The 16,695-nt window shown below is 44.5% G+C and overlaps 1 protein-coding gene across 4 annotated transcripts in view; it reads left to right on the forward strand.

Moving 5' to 3' along the window:
- DDAH2 (dimethylarginine dimethylaminohydrolase 2) overlaps window positions 1–15,558 on the forward strand; it is a 32,106-nt gene extending 16,548 nt beyond the window's left edge. For all 4 annotated transcript variants that reach the window (XM_054978764.1, XM_054978763.1, XM_054978765.1 and 1 more), the window contains 6 exons: window positions 1,105–1,413; window positions 6,311–6,410; window positions 8,437–8,510; window positions 11,549–11,668; window positions 12,997–13,140; window positions 14,033–15,558. In XM_054978764.1, the coding sequence (XP_054834739.1) occupies window positions 1,108–1,413; window positions 6,311–6,410; window positions 8,437–8,510; window positions 11,549–11,668; window positions 12,997–13,140; window positions 14,033–14,149 (861 nt within the window). In that variant the 5' untranslated portion in view covers window positions 1,105–1,107 and the 3' untranslated portion in view covers window positions 14,150–15,558. The remainder of the gene's footprint in view (window positions 1–1,104; window positions 1,414–6,310; window positions 6,411–8,436; window positions 8,511–11,548; window positions 11,669–12,996; window positions 13,141–14,032) is intronic.
- Window positions 15,559–16,695: the final 1,137 nt, after the last annotated feature.

The following is a 16,695-nucleotide window of genomic DNA, read 5'->3' on the forward strand; positions in this document are numbered from 1 at the left end:
ATCTGGGCTGACAGCCACATAGTTACATTAAGGGCATGCAAATGTTTCTGGGTGCACCTAATAAAATTTCCCCTTCCCGTTTGTACAGTACTCTCTCCTTTTCCGTATCATTAACCTTTTTTTGAAATCCCACCCCACAAATTTCAAAAGCACATTGATGATATTTTTGCATTTCTGCAGTGCTTTCTGGAGTGTTCAAAGTATTTGTCATTGTTATATTGAAGGATGGAAACTGAAGCTGAGACACGTTCACCCAGTAGTTTAAAAATGACACAATGATTTGAGTTGTGCTGATAAGCCTTCCTTGGGTGCAGTTCAGAAAGCAAAAGTTGAAATGGCTTGTAATGTGTCTGTCTATCTATGTAACTGGAATATGTATCTTACCCTTCCTCTGAGGTACTCAGGGCAGCATTTTGTGAAAAACAGTATGATGGGAGTGTCAAGTCAGAACCTAGACGCCCAAGGTCAAATTCCCACTCTGCCATGAAAACTTAGCAGGTGACCTTGGGCCTCTGCTGTCTCCCACCCTAATCTACCTCACAGGGTTATTGATAAAATGGCAAAGAGGTGGGGAACCAGATACGCCATCCTGATCTCTTTGGCAGTATAAACATGCCACCAAATAAATAATAGTCTGTTCCATGACTGGGTTAGGGCGACTGTCACAGGGTCATTTAGTAAGCTTGGTGGTACAGTAGGGATTTGAATTCAGGGCCGTTTCCACACGGCTTACCTTGTTCTGGAAAACAGTGACATCTCGCGCGAAATTGTGTGAGAAGATGCTCTTATTGCGTCTTCTCGCGCGATAACAGCGTCTTCTCATGAGATTTCGCTGTTTTCCGGAACAAGGTAAGCCGTATGGAAACGGCCCCTGTCTGCCCAAGCCACATCTAATACTTTATTCCCTGTGGCACATTGGCTGTCAGTTAATAACATGTTTGACTACTAATTCATTTTTCCTTTGAGCCAAATGTACATAATTTGGAGATATCTGGTCAGTACAAGAAATAGAATACACATTGATGCAAATCAAATGTGCCCGAGACAGGGTACATTTTTGACAGAGAGGCAGCTAAATTGTACATTATTTTGTTTTCCTTTCAGACTATGGCCACCATCTCCTCTTTTGGCAAGTACACCCACGTCATTGTCCGATGCATCCCTTCCTCGTTTGGTACGTTAGAGAGCACAGCAGAAGGGCCTGATGGGGGGACCGAGCCGGTGGACCTGGCCAAGGCTCATAGGCAGTATGGAGTCTATACAGGCATCCTACGCCAGAAGCTGGGCCTGCAAGTCATCGAGCTGGCTGCGGATGAAGGCCTCCCTTGTTCAACGCTGGTAGGGGATTTGGCAGTGATACAAGGAGACACTGCACTGCTTACGCGGCCTTGGGTGCCATCACGGCGGGACGAGGTAATCTGTGAATGTGCTTAAAGGGCAGTTGGACTGTTTGTTTCTTATTTACTTCATTTACCTTTGTCCACAATGGGCACCCAAAGGGCTTATGTCATTCTCCTCTCCTCTTATGTCATTCTCCTCTCTTCCATTCCATCCTCACAACAACCCTGTGAGGTCTGTTAAGCTGAGAGAGTGACTGATCCAAGGACATGGAAGCTGGTTCAAACTTCCGTGGCAGTGGGAATTTGAACCTGAGCCTCCCAAATCCTAGTTCAACACTTAAACCACTACACAACACTGGCTGTATGGGAAGACTTATTTGCAAGCATGCTCAAGTTACTAGCCCTGAACACTTTACCCCCCCCCCACACACATTTGCCTACACATTGCTGTTAGAGCCACCTGTCTCCCACTCTACCAAAAGAATCACCTGATAATATGGAGGCAATTCTCACCAGCTATTGGAAACCAGACAAGTAGCTATATTCATGACTAGCGTTGCCAGTCTCCAGGTGGTGGCTGGAGACCTCCTGGAATTACAACTGATCTCCAGGCCATAAAGATCAGTTCACCTGGAGAAAATGACTGCTTTGGAGGGTAGATTGTAAGGAATTATACCTTGCTGAGGTTATTCCCCTCCTCAAACCCCACTTTCTCAGGCCCCAAACCTCCAGGAGTTTCCCAACATGGAGCTGGCAACCCTATTCATGAGTGGCCATGACTGGAATCCAGACCTGTACAGCTCTGAAGCCTGCTTATTCCCACTCAGCCATGAAGCTCATTGGGTAACCTTGGGGCCTGTCACAGTCTGTCAACCTAGCGTACCTCACAGGATTGTTGTGAGGACAAAATGGAAGAGTGGTCTATACATACATTGCCCTGAGCTGCTTGGACTGTGGAATTTTAAATGTAATGGATTTGTAGCAGTAATACTTGTGGCAGTTTCTGAGATTCTGGGAAAGGAGATGGAGCCTGATAGAGATGGGGGATGGAAAAAAATACTGAAAGCGTTCAGGCCTGGGAGAAAACAGCGCCCTCCCATGGTTTTTCATGGAGGAAATATCCATAAATGGTTACTACTACCCATAAAGGGAACCTCCCCATTCAAAGGCAATAAACCTTTGAATACCAGTGTGGGGAAGGCCTTGTCCTTTGTGCCGCGTTTGTTGGTCCTGCAAGGCAACTGGCTGGTCACAGTGTGGAAAACAGGATGCAGAAATAGCTGAATCCATGGTCTGACCCAGCAGTCCCCTCTTACATTGTTATGATTTTGAGATTTTACTCCTCTCTCAGGAGGTCCAGAGAAAGAGGCTGAAACCCTTTAGCTTCAGGTCAGCTCACAGTGCCTGGCAACCTTAAACTTGGCAGAAAGCTCCACTGAGCACAATGGGACTTTGTGTGTACAGGATCACGCTCTCTGATGGTGCATATGTAGGGCAAACCAATAAAAGTGTTTGCTTTGCTGCATTTATGTGTCTTTGTAATTCACCAAGATGCACAGGATGGAACAGGATTATGGGTGAAGCTTTGTCCTTAAAATAATTGCTTACCAAAGTAACCAAAATTCCATGCCCTGGCAAGCTCCACCTTTTTGATTTAAATGAATTATGCTAATTAGCTTGTTATGTGTTTGTTTTGCATAATTTCTCCTGCTTCTGCTGGCCATGTGGAGAGATTAAAAATGGCTGTGGAGACCACTGAAGCCCTGGCAGGCCCAGTCAACCATCTCAGTTTCTGAAACTGTCCGTGACATTCCTGCATATCTGAAAAGCTTATCTTTGTGGCCAGACTCTAAGTTGAGGGCCAACATGGTGGAGTGGTTACAGTGTTGGGCTAGGATCTGGGAGGGCCAAGTCTGAATCCCCACTTTTCCATGGAAACTCACTGGGTGACCTTGGCCCAGTTACGCACTTTCAGTCTAACCTGCCTCACCTGATTCTTGTGAGAATAAAATGGAGGAAGGGGTGCACAATGCTGTAAGCCGCTTTGGGTCCCCATTAAGAAGAGAAATAGGGTATAAATATATAAAGAAATATATAAAAGCCTCGGTGGTCCGTTAGAGGCCTTTGATTGTGTGCACCTAATCTGGCAGCATGGGATAATGGCCTGGAGATATAGGCTGGAGGTCCTTACAAAATCAAAGGTGCACAACTAGATGCACAACAACAACATTTGCCCTTCAGGACAACTTAACACTCACTCAGAGCTGTTTACAAAGTGTGTTATTATTAACTCCACAACAATCACCCTAGGTGGGTGTGGCTGAGAGAGCTCTGAGAGAGCTGTGACTGACCCAAGGTCACCCAGCTGGCTTCAAGTGGAGGAGTGGGGAATCAAACCCAGTTCTCCAGATTACAGTCCTGCCGCTCTTAACCGCTACACTAAACTGGCTCAGAATGGGGAGGTTCCTTTTATTCATCATGGATGTATTCTCCAGGAAAAATGGGAACCAGAAGCCAGGACCATGTGAGTTCTTAAGATATTAGGGTCCAGTGGAGGTCTGGAGGAGAATTATGAACCAGGATTGCTGCTTTCAAAGGGAGGGAGGCTGTAGTGTCTAGCTGTGTATTAAACCCTGTCCCATCTGTTCCTCTGCAGGAGCCTCTGGGATTAATTCCGCCCTTTTCTCTGAAGTGATGAGGCAGCCACCTGACTGGTTGCCTCGCCAGTTGGAGTCATGCCTTATCCACCCCTCATGACCCAGCTCTCTGATCCGGTGTCACTTAGTGGATATAGGGGGGGTGTCAGCCCATTCCTGCGCACGTTTGCTCTGAAATAAGCCCCATTGTCTTCCGTGGAGCTTATTCTGAGATAAGTATGCCTGGGATTGCAGCCTGCCCATGTGTGGCCCCCACTTAATTTCTAGGCAACCATTGGCCCTTCGTATAGATCCTGTATCTCTTTGCCTCCCTGAGTTCAATCAGTGTTAGGAAGAAGGTCGGTCTGTGCCAAAAGAAAGGAACTCTTGAGTCTTTTCCCGTTTTCCCCTTTTTAGTTAAGATACTTCAAAATACAGTGCTTTCCTCAAGTTTTAGGGCTACTTCACACAGAATTTTCCCTAAGGATATTAATTGTGTCCAATAAATAAATAAATATGTGCATGTAAGGTTGCTACCCCCTCCCCCAAATTCTGGTAACTCAATTTGAGCGCATTTGAACACGTCCGTAGTGCCAGTTTTTCCATAGAACTGAGTTAGGTTCTTTACAAAAGGGCAAAATGCTTCTGAGCATGCACATAAGCCAGTGTAGCACAGCGGTTAACATGCTGGGCTAAAATCTGGAAGACCCGGGATCATTTCCCCACTCTGCCATGGAAGCTGGGGCCAGTCAATCTCTCTTAGACTGACCTACCTCACAGGGTTGTTGTGAGGATAAAATGGAGGAGGAGGGAATGTTGTAAGCTATTTTGGGCCTCAATTGGGAAGAAGCAAGGCATAAATAGAATAAACTTATGTAGTTAAAAATCAGTGTGAGTGCTGAATGCCCTTAAGAGTATCTTCTTAGATAGTAGGATAATCGCATGGGTGCCACTTTTCCTGATACTGTATCCTGTTAGAATGAAGAAAGACTGTTGTGTCTAAAAGCGCACAGGAAGAGGCCAAGGTTGGTGGAGCATTTGGCAAAACAGACATGTGTACTCTTTGTTTATGATATGACTACATGTGGGTGAAGAAGAGGGAGTTTCCTCCATGCTAATGATATCCGTGTAAGAAATTTCATCTTGTGTGAAGTTGCCCGGCTTCTGGGGGTGGGGTGGGGGGGTGGAACAGACTCTCTGGTTCTGAAGTTCTGTAATTTGTTATTGGATGCGTGTGTGTGTGTGTGTGTGTTGTAAAGGTTCAGGGAGTGACTGGCTTATTGCCATACATTCTCTCCGAGTGAGAGTAGAGACAACTGTTGTCCTCCTTCCCCACCCCTCCTGATATCAAGCCGTCTTACCCAGCAGTTGCAGCCAGCTTATCTTTGTAAAGAAGCAATACAGCCGTTTGCCTAGTCAGATGAGATCAGCTATTCCAACAAAAAAATAACTGCTTCTTTTAAAAAGATAGCAGCAATGGGTACAGATAAAGCAGAGTTGGTGTGGGGTGGGTTGTCTGTGGCTTGCTTTTGTGTCTTCGCCTTCTTGTATGGTTCAGTAATGGCTTCACAGCCCTTTTTCCACACCCAAAATGAAACCCAAATACGTACAACTTCATTTATCTCATGCCTCTAGTAAAATTGTCAAAATTTAAAATGGAGGCTGCTTTGGGCTTGGACCCCTTCAGTTCTTTAATTCATGCTGCTTTATAAAGAACACCGTACCTTGATATTACTTTATAAATAATAAAGTGATGGGTGACATCTAGAAATATTTAGAGCCTTTTTGATAATAGTGAGCTGTGATGTGAGGACGTTGCCAGGAGATGTTAACCTAATTTGAATTATTTGGGTACCTTTACTTTGCACCCCTTTGTCAGTACATATGATATGGCTGTGAAGGAGAAACCACTGGTGGTTGTGTCCATATCACATGCCTGTGTGTGTGTGTGTGTGTGTGTATGTAATGATTCATGCTTTGGGTCTGATAATCCCCCCCCCCCAATGCTCCCACAAACTGTCTGGTGAAGGTATGGCAGGAGTAAATCTATGCAAGCTGCTGAATATGAAAAGCTTCAGGTTCAGAAACAATACTCACATAGAGTGAATAGTTTGTATAGCCCTTCACATAGTGGCCACTTTGTGTACTGTCTCTATGTGTAGGCCTCTGAAGCCTTTGTAGTAGTGATAGGACTAGAATTTTGGCAAGAAGCCATTTGAAATATTAAGAAAAGATATGTTAAGGAAAGAAGATACATGAGGGAAAGGGACAGGAGCCCCCTCTACCCAATGGCACATATATACCCATCTCTCCCCCCACTTTATATTCCCCCAGACCAGCAGCGTCAAGAAGATCTTGGAGGAACTAAAATTGCGTGTTGTGGAGGTGACGGATGAGGGAGCCACTCTGGATGGGAGTGATGTACTTTTCACAGGTGAATGGCATCTCCACTATATTGGCGTTTTTGGTTGACTAGATGGAAGGCTAAATGTGAGTGGGGAAAGGCTTAAGTAAGTTCAGCCTCTCTTTTAAATTGGCCTTAGGCAGGTTGCTGCATTATAACATGCCCTGGCTACATTAGATTAATGCAATGCACTCTAGTGGGGCTGCCCTTCAGAACTTCAATTGGTACAGAATGCTGCCGCCAGGAGGTTGAGTGGAGCAGATCATTGGGACCATATCACTCCAGTCTCGGCCCATATACACTGGCTCTCAATTTGTTTCCGGGTACAATTTGATGTGTTGATTTTTAAAGCTCTATATGGCTTGGAACCAACCTATCTGAAGGACTGCCTACTCCCTTATGAACCTGTCTGACCATTGCAGTCATCGTCAGAAGCCTTCCTTCAGTGCCTCCACTTTCTGAGATTAGTCAGGTGGTGACATGGGAAGACCGTCTCGGTTGTGGCACCAAAAGCTCTGGAACTCTCTCCCCAGAGAGATCTGTCTGTCCCCTTTCCTCCAGCGGATGAAGGCTTTTTTGTTTTTTGTTTTTTTGGCATTCCCTCAGTGATCCTTCCTTCGTGCCCAATGTTTTTAATTGCTATAATTGTGGTTTTTGCATCATTGTATGTTTTTGGCTCTGGTTTAACTGTTTTAATGATGTGTTTTGGTTGGTTTAATCATTTTAAAATGTGGTTTTATTATGTATATTTTTACTTGTTAGCTGCCTTGGTGGTCTTTATGAAGGCAGAAAGGCAGGATATAAATTTTGTTACATAAACTAAATATTAACCTAGGTTTCCTGTCTATGAAATAAAGGGCTCTCACTTTGATTCAAGAAATCTTTTTGAGTTTTGGTTCATTAATTGAAGTCACATTTGCCTAAGAGGAAAAACTAGTCATGTTTGAATTACATTTTGTCTTTAGTTGATGTGTGTATGTATCACAGCAGGCATTCTCTCCTGAACATGAACATGAAGGTGGCATTTTTCTTTTTAGTTTTTTAAAGTGCTTTTTAAAAATGTATTTTTAAATAAAAGACCTATTTAATTACGGACAGCTTCCAGCTAACAAAAAGACATGTAGACCCCCTTCTCTACTACATATGTTGAAACTTAGCCAAGTATAGGGTAATGGTTAGTGTGTTAGACTAGGATCTGGGAGGTTTTTCAAATCTTGCAATTCCATAGAAGCTCACTGGGTGACCTTGATCTGGTCGCCTTCTCTCAGGCCAACCTACCTCACAGGTTTGTTTTGAGGATAAAATGGAGGTGAGTGATGCTTACTGTCATGATCTCCTTGGAGAAAGAGTGGGATAAAAATGACCCAGACAGATAACTATCTGGCACTGGAATGAATGCATATTCTTCACCTGTGTATCTTTGCCTTCTACCTTCTTTCCCTCCTTTTTTGTTTCCTTTAGGTCTAGTTTTAGATTGTAAGTTACTCAGAACAAGGGCCTGTTATCTTCAACTCCCTAAAGTGCCATGCATGTCGATGGCATTGGGTAATAAATAATAATAATGCTAAGTAATAATCATGTAATTGATTAACTATTTAACCAACTAAACTTTTGCAGCCCTAGTCAATTGAGAATATTGAGTACCATGAGGAAGTTTTTTTTTGTGTATGTGTGAGGGTGAGCCAGCATTTTCAATCACTTTTTATATCTGAAGTGCTGTATAAATGATCAATGATAATTATACTTCGCAAGGAGAACTCAAAAAAGATTTCATGAAGAATTCATCCACGGTGTGGTTCATTTTTAGTAAAAAAAAAAAATACAAAGGCAGCTTCAAGGGTCTGGAGGGCAATAAAATCCCTTGGTAAATAACATCCCAGCAAACCTCTATTAAAGGAACAGGGCACTTCCCCCTCCAGTCCTGTTGCCAACCCTACCTACAGCTTTAAATCAGATCTGAGCTAGAAAAAGAGAGAGACCAGCTTTGCTATAGGGGAGGGGTGAGGACTTGGCTTGCCTCTTTGTGCACACATGTTGATGACTTTGATCTTTACAGGTCGAGAGTTCTTTGTGGGAATTTCCAAGTGGACCAATCACAGAGGGGCTGAGATGGTTGCTGATGCTTTCAGGGTGAGCCTTAATCTTGGAAGGGAACTGTCCTCCCTCCCCTACACATTTGAGGTTTCTCCCTATGCTGATGTATCATGTCTTCTTTTCTTTCCCCATTAAGCTCTGCAGGTCAATTATCTAAAAATAGATTAGCACAAAGAGATTCAGGGTTTCTGCCCTCATTGATCTCTTTCCATGATGCCTCGTCTGCTCAGGATACCCCTACACAGCTATCTTGAGGCAGCAGATTCCAGAGGATGTTCCCCTCATGTGTAGCACTGGCCATGTTTTTTCAGCCTCCTTAAGGCTGTCTTATACTGGATCAGACCATCTAGGTCAGTGTTGTCTACTCAGACTGGCGGCAGCTCTCCATGGTATCAGGGATACATCTTTCACATTACCTACTGCCTGATTTTTTTTTAACCAGAGAGGCTGGGGGATTGAGCCTGGGAAGTTCTACATGCCAAGCAGATGCTCTGCCACTGAGCCGTGGCCCCTCCTTGCTTCCTGACATGCACAAAAGTAAGGACTACTGAGCGTCCCCCTGCCACTGCACCTTGCAGGAGAAGATTGATAACCTTCCCTTCCTTGCAGAAGTTCCAAAGTGTGGTTGGAAGGCGCAAAGTGGAGCCATGTTGTAGATGCTTCACAGGTCTGGGTCTGATTAGTGCCTGCATAGGAGAACTGGAGGAAAACTTACACATGTGGCTTTGAGTTCCATGATGGAAGAAAAGCCAGGAGATGCAAATATTATTAGCTGAGCTGTCTTCTTCACTGTTTGCTCTCTCAGCCATAGTTCTTGAGATAGAAAAACAGAGTAAAACTATAAATTGTACTATACATTTATTGTACCACTATATAATGTTGTAACCTGCCCTGATCCTGCTTGTGGGGAGGGCGGGCAAGAAATCTTATAAATTAAATTAAATTAATGCTGACCTGAATGCCCTAACAAAGCATGAAACCAGTGTTGAGACCCAGCACATAAAACTAGAGACCAACCGAAAACCAAAACAACTAACCCTTTGTTTTTGAAGATCACCAATTTAAAACAAAAACAAAAAATCTTATTGCCTGGCTGTGGGCCAATTATATTTCTGTGGGGAGGGAAGTCTGTAACTGAGAGGCCACATCTGAGAAGGCCTTGTCTCTGTTACTCACCCACCTTAGCTCCAAAGATACAGGCAGGCAAACGAGGGCCTCAGAAACAGATTTTCGTGCTGAAGGAAGTTTATCCAGTGTTACTGCTCTTCTCACTGAAGAACCTCATGCCTTCTCTGGGAATGAAACATAGAAAAAACGAACAATTGCTTTCTCCCCTTTCCCAGAGCACTTCTGCTACCTCTCCAGCAATGTTCCCAGCAACCTCCCTGCCCTCAGAGAATATGGAAGTCCTGTCTGTCGGCTCCAACTCTCCATCCATGTCCTTGTTTCCATCTCAAAGCCCTACCTTCTTCCACTAGAAGAACTTCCCCAATGAAGGAAAATAACAAAGAGGCCCCGGGTTAGAGAGTTAGTTGGACAAGGTCTGGAGAAAATTAGGTTTAAATCCTCACTCTTTGACCAGCTGACATGGGCCAGTCACTCTGAGCCTAACTCTCACAGGGTTATTGTGTGGATAAAATGGCAGAGGACAGGTACTATATCTGCCATCCTGACCTGCTTGGAGGAAGGGTGGAATAGCCATCTGATATAGTCTAACCTCTGAACCTTTCTTCAAAGGACGGGTTTGTACTCTAAGGGCCAAGCTACAAGTGATGAATGACACAGGTTGGACACTTGTCAGCTTCCCTCAAGTTTTAATGGGAAATGTAGGCATCCTGGTCTTGCAGCTTGGCTCTCCGACTGCTGTCCAATGGACTTTTCAACTGTCAGTTGTCCAACATTCCGCCAAGCTGCCTACATTTCCCATCAAAACTTGAGGGAAGCTGATAAGTGTCCAACCTGTGTCATTCGTCACTTGTAGTTTGGCCCTAAGGCACTATGGTGTAGTGGCTAGAGTATTGGACTAAGACCTAGGAGATCCAGGTTTAAATCCCTACTCTTCTGTGGAAACTTGTTGGGTGACCTTGGGCCAGTCACACACTCTCAGCCTAACCTACTTCACAAGGCTGTTGTGAAAATAAAATAGGGGAGAGGAGAATTATGTTAGCTTTGAGTCCCCACTGGGGAGAAAGGCGGAATATAAATCAAGTAATAAAATATTTCCCTCTAATTATTCTTTTGCTGTGTGTCCATACAAGACATTTCTCCATCTCAGGAAGCGGTGGGATGTCTGCCTTTGGATTGCAAGTCTGTGGGGTTGTGTGTCTGTTTTGGCTTGGATAGAAAACTAGAAGAATGGCAGAGAGAGCTGTCGTCATTATGACATTATCCTGTAAATGGCGCGTTGTTTTTTTTAAATTAAAACTGTGTTGTGTTTCTGCCACTCTCCTGGCTTTCCACAAACGATGCAAAACTGAATGATTCAGGAGGGCATTCGCACATAGGTCATTGGGCTTTCTGAATGGTTCAGAAAGGTGTTTGAATAAAGGGAACGGGATTGTAGACTATACTGCTGTATGCTGGGCATCTTCTCTGGTGTATGTATTGCTGCTGCTGCTAACTGACCTTAAATACTGCTCTTCAAGGCAGACTAGTGTCCCACTCAGAGTGGTGAACAAAGTCAGTGTTATTGTTATCCCCACAATTACAGCAGAAGAGCTGGGGTTGAGAGGAGTGGCTGACCCAAGGCCACCTGCTGAGCTCATGGAACCTGCTATGTAATTTCTGCAATGTTTAACATGTCCTGTTAACACTTAATGCTTGGTTTCAGATGTCTGCAGTCCTCATCCTGTTACATTGCTTATTAGATATCCCATCCTGTTGATTGCTTTGACTTATACTGTGTAATGTGCCTTGAGTCTCAGCGAGAAAGGCAGACTATAAATAATGAAATAAATAAAACTTCTCCCCTGACCCCTTTTTGCTTACTCTGTTATATGCAAACCTTGGCATGGGCCTGTACTGAATATGTAAACAGACAGCTGAAGTCCTAATCATATTTTCTCTCTGCACAGGATTTTGCAGTATCCACCGTTCCTGTCTCAGGCATGTTGCACCTCCGTAGCTTCTGCAGTATGGCTGGCTCTGACACAGTTGTTATTGGCAGCAGTGATGTGGCCAAGAAAGCCATGAAGGTAACACTTATGTCCTTGGAGGCCCCTTCTGGAAGGAGCCATGAAGTCATTAGGTTCATCTCCCCTCCATCTCAGGGCAGAACAATTTGCTAGTCAGCCGCTCAGAGATCGTTGCAGACAATCTAACTTACTGTCCTGCAAGCACCTAACCTATCTGTGTTTCCCAGGAACATCTGGCAGATCTTTTTTGTAGATGGAATGGACATAAGAATTGCCTTGCTGGAATAGACCCAGGTCTTCCATATCCTGTTTATAGCAATGGCCAAGTAGAAGCTTGTGGGCATTCACATGCCAGATGTGATGGTGATGGCCTTTTCCAGCATCTGGTACTCAGAGATACACTATCTAGGGTTGCCAGCCTCCCTTACCATCAAAGCGGGGGATGCGGAGTGTCACTGGACTTGTGGGGGGCCCAGTTCTTTTCCTTTGCATGTGTGCTCCGGAAGTCCCAATGACATTGATTCTGTCGTATTGTTGAAGGCTTTCACAGCCGGAGAACGATGGTTGTTGTGGGTTTTCCGGGCTGTATTGCCGTGGTCTTGGCATTGTAGTTCCTGACGTTTCGCCAGCAGCTGTGGCTGGCATCTTCAGAGGTGTAGCACCAAAAGACAGAGATCTCTCAGTGTCAGCACTGAGAGATCTCTGTCTTTTGGTGCTACACCTCTGAAGATGCCAGCCACAGCTGCTGGCGAAACGTCAGGAACTACAATGCCAAGACCACGGCAATACAGCCCGGAAAACCCACAACAACCATCGACATTGATTCTGATTGAAAACCAAAACCAACAGGGTCTCAGCAGGGCCAATCAACCCCAAACAGCATTTTATCTAAGTTTGGGGCTGATTGGGTCCCTCTGAGACCCCATAGTTTCCTATTTTCAACCAGAAGTGTGTCACTGGGGCCTCCGCAGTGTGTGTGCATGCATGCCATTTTGCCATATGCTCTGTTGGCTTCCAGGCTGCCTCCCCCCCTCCTTTCTCCCCACCAGCTAGGTAAGCTGGCACCCATAGAACTATCCCTAAACATGAAGGTTTTGTTAGTTGTTGTGGCTAATTGTTGTGTATGTATTCTTCTGTGTATGCGTTCTGTGAAAATGATTCCCCTCCCTCCCAGGAAAAAAAAGACCATGGTGTGATCCAGCAAAGCAATGCATTCAGAGCAGATAGCAGATTGCTTGAGATGCTGCAGTTAGGGAGAAAGTCAGGACAAAAACCAGCAAAAGGAAAGAGAGCAAATCGAAAGTCAAGATCATTCTGTGGTCTAGGGTTGTCCTAGGGTTTCATACAAGTATTTAGAATACCTTCACGTCCTCCTTTCTTCTCTGCAGACCATGGAGCAATTAACTGATCACCACTATGAAACACTGACTGTGCCTGATGACCCAGCTGCAAACTGCATCTATGCTCGGCTTGGCCAGAAGAGCAATGTCCTTTTGCATCGGAGCGCAGAGGAGTATCCTAACAGCATACAAGTAAGAGAGAGGGATGCTCTGGGGAAATGGGGTGGAGTTTGGGAATGTGTGTGGGAGGGTGTATCTGAGAAAGTGCCTGGGTTCTGTTTGGGGCAGGACTGGGGGTCAATTCAAATGCTGTCATCTATCGGTAATCTATCCTTGGTATGTGTAAATCGGTACAGTGACTGGGAGGGTTGCATACATGGAGTGTTACTCAGTATAGGGGGCCCCTCTAAGCAATAAGGTGTAAAGTTTTATTGGGTTCACTGGACATGCCTGCAACATTGCAGAGAATTTCCTTGTGATTTGGCTGCATTGCATGGTAATCCTCAAAAATGCACGTGCTATAGCCCATGGTGTGGAGCATTGATATATGGAAGTGGTTTTTTGTGTGTGTGATGCCTTTATGGGGAACATGTAATGTCTGGTCTCTTAAACATGGAGCAGGGTTTTGGTTTGTGATGACTAAAGTCTGTTTGATTCCTTATGTGAGCTGTTTTAGGGAAAAGATTCATGTGGTACTATTTGTAGTTTCCATGAGGTTTGGCCAGACCTATTGCGAGAACACTTTCAACCCCTTCCATTCCTCCTTTCCTAGGGTAGAGAAGAAAGGGGGAAACCACCTGTCCTCCTGTCTTCTTGGGAACCCTTTTTTTTACCCAAAGAGACTACCTCCTTTGTTGGGGTTCAAAGGAGGAAGACTGTACTTATTGAACATCTTAGCATCAAATGATAGAAAGGAGAATCCCTCTCCAGATGTATGTATCTTGCCCTGCCAAAGAAACAGACATGGAGATCTTTCCTGTCTCTTTGTGGGCTCTGGGTACGGCTTGGACTCTGTGGAGCAGAAATGAGGGGATTTTTATCTCTGGAAAGAGGATTAACAAGTTTTTATCAACTTCCTTTATAGCCTTTCCAGAAGCTTCCAGACTACACCCTCATCCCAGCTGCCTGCACTGAGGTGGCCAAACTTGGTGGGACTCTCAGTTCCTGCTCTCTCCTCATCAACAAGAAGCTGGAGATCTAGTGCCTACTGAACCCCACAAAAATGCAATCCCTGAAGAGGAATTCCTTCCTGCAGTTCCTTTGTGCAAGCATCCCTGTTTTCCTCAGCTTCCTCATGAGGCAAGAATACCACTTTCCCTCCCCAAATATGCTAACTTGTTTGGCCTTAAATTTTGCCATTTTCTTCTTCTTTGAAAAATGTACATTGGATCTTAATTTCCACGTAGCCCCAACAATCTCTTATCTTCTGTCTTCCTGCTACTGTGTATCCATAAGAAAGATTTCCAACTCTCTCAACAGATTGGTGGTTTTATCTTGTGTCCAGCACTGACGGGGGGAAACATCCTTTAAACCTGAACAGGAAAACTAGAAGTTCTCTCTCTTCAGTCACTGATCAGTCCTTTGGGCCAGGTCGTCACAGCTTTGTAGCCCTGTTATGGATGACAAAAACAAAGTACTGCTTGCTTTTTGTTGCCAATAGTATTTCTTGGAAGAGATTGTTAATCAGGTGCTGAGGAACTACTTTGGAACAACCATTTTAAATTATTTTCAGTGCAATTCTGTGCAGTGTTACTCCATCTTAAGCCCATTCAACTCAATGGGCTTGCACTGGATTAAGTCTTTTTAGGATTGCACTGTTAGCTTCATGATGCCTGCATCCAAGATGGTGGCCAAAATACATCAGGAGGTATTAGAAGAGCCAGACAGCAGGATACATTTTTTTTTAACAGTGGTAGACTTCTACATGTGATTACAAATAGCTCTCCCGTGGCAGGCTGCTGATTTGGGGTACAGGCCATTATCACCTTGCTACAGATTTGGGCGATTCCATTGTGAATATGGGGGATGTAGGAGGAGCCCTTATTTTGTGGCTGTGGTGAAGTTCATTGGCTTGATACACCATTCTAGCTATAGGAAGATGGAACAAGCTCACCACAGACCCTCAGTCTGTAATAAAAGAATTTCCCCTTTTCCTCAATAATGTAGTTCTAATCCAAAGGCCTCTTTTGAAAACTAGGCTGTATGGCTGTTCAGTCTGCCACAAACATCTCTATGGCGCTGCTGTTTTGGGACAAGGGAGTTCAGAGTCAGACCTATACTCCTTCCCCACACTTCCCAAACGAAGAATTGCTTCCTCACTGCCACTTCAACAAATAACCTCCATGTATGTCCAGTGGTCATGGAGGAGCAGCTAGATAAAAAATACAGGCTTGAGGAATGTTGCTTCCTCTTACCCAATGACACTGTGTATGTGTTTGTGTGATGTAGCTAGGAGGGGCGTTCGTAGGAATGTTCTGGAAAGTGGTAGGGGGAGTGCTCTCTGTTGGGGAGTAGGCGTATTGACAGAAGTAGGACTTTTAGATTCACTGCCTCTTGAACCCCTTGTGGAACCAATGAAATAATGATAATAATTAAAAAAAACTGAATCAACTTTGGATTTCGTTGAGTTGTTTTTGGCTTTATTCTTGTGAATTTAGGCTTCTGGACTAGCCTGCTGCCAGGCTACGGGGTTCCTTCTTTAATAGTAATCACCATTTATCAAGGGCAGAAAAAAAAACAAAAAACAATTCCAGTCAGTTTTAAGTGTCACATTATAACACTGTGTACTGTTCTTAATTGTGGGTCTCACATATCAGATAATCACAGAAATGGCCTGTGGGGGTTATTTTGGGCAAGGCCTCTATTAAAGGAAAGAGATGCTACATTGTCATGGTAACAGCTTGTTAAAACAGCCAGTATATTGCGATTGCATCGCTCGTGACCCAAACCATGAGGGCAACTGGTTGGCTACTGTGTGAAACAGGCTGTCGGAGCAAGTGGACCACTGCTGTGACCCCCCAGGGCTTATATGTTCTTAGCCAAGTTGTGTGGCATTCCAGGTACCTGCCCTCCACTCAGTTGTTTCAGATCTTAAGCAGGTACAAACAAAAACCTGAAGGGTTTATCAGGCTTCTTGTGGACCACAGTATATGGCTGGTGGGCTGACTTCAGCGTGGGAGGAGTAACACAATGTTTTAAGTGTGCCGTGTGTGGGGGAGCTTACCATCAAACCCCCCCCCCCTCATTTTTGAAAGCTATTCTCAACAGTTTTAAAAACTTCTCTTGGGAAAGGTAAGATTCAGAAGACCTTCCTCTTAGAAGACCAACTGCAGAGCAGCAGCTGAGATTTTTTTACCAGCTACCTTACGTAAGAAAACAAAACTGTTGTGGAGGAGTTGTGGGGAGGTGGAAAGTAACTATTGACCTTATGAAATGTCTATAATTAACAGACACTGTGCCTGTTTGCTGGTGCCGCATGGAGGGGAGAAAGCTCCCCTTGCTGCAACTTTTTTCACACCATCCTAGAAACAATCCCAATGAAGTTGCTGGGCAACACATTCACAACTCACAAAAGGATGTACTACTTTATTCAGTGATTAATGAGTTGTGCCATTTGCTGCCAGAGGATGTAGTGATGGCCACCAGCATAGATGGTTTTAAAAGAGAAATATAAAGATTCATGGAGGAAAATTCCATTAGTGGCTACTAGCTATGGTGAATAAAGGAATTTTCCATGGCCAGAGACAG

The sequence above is a fragment of the Eublepharis macularius genome, chromosome 4 (assembly GCF_028583425.1).
Source record: "Eublepharis macularius isolate TG4126 chromosome 4, MPM_Emac_v1.0, whole genome shotgun sequence".
In the NCBI taxonomy this organism is placed as follows: domain Eukaryota; kingdom Metazoa; phylum Chordata; class Lepidosauria; order Squamata; family Eublepharidae; genus Eublepharis; species Eublepharis macularius.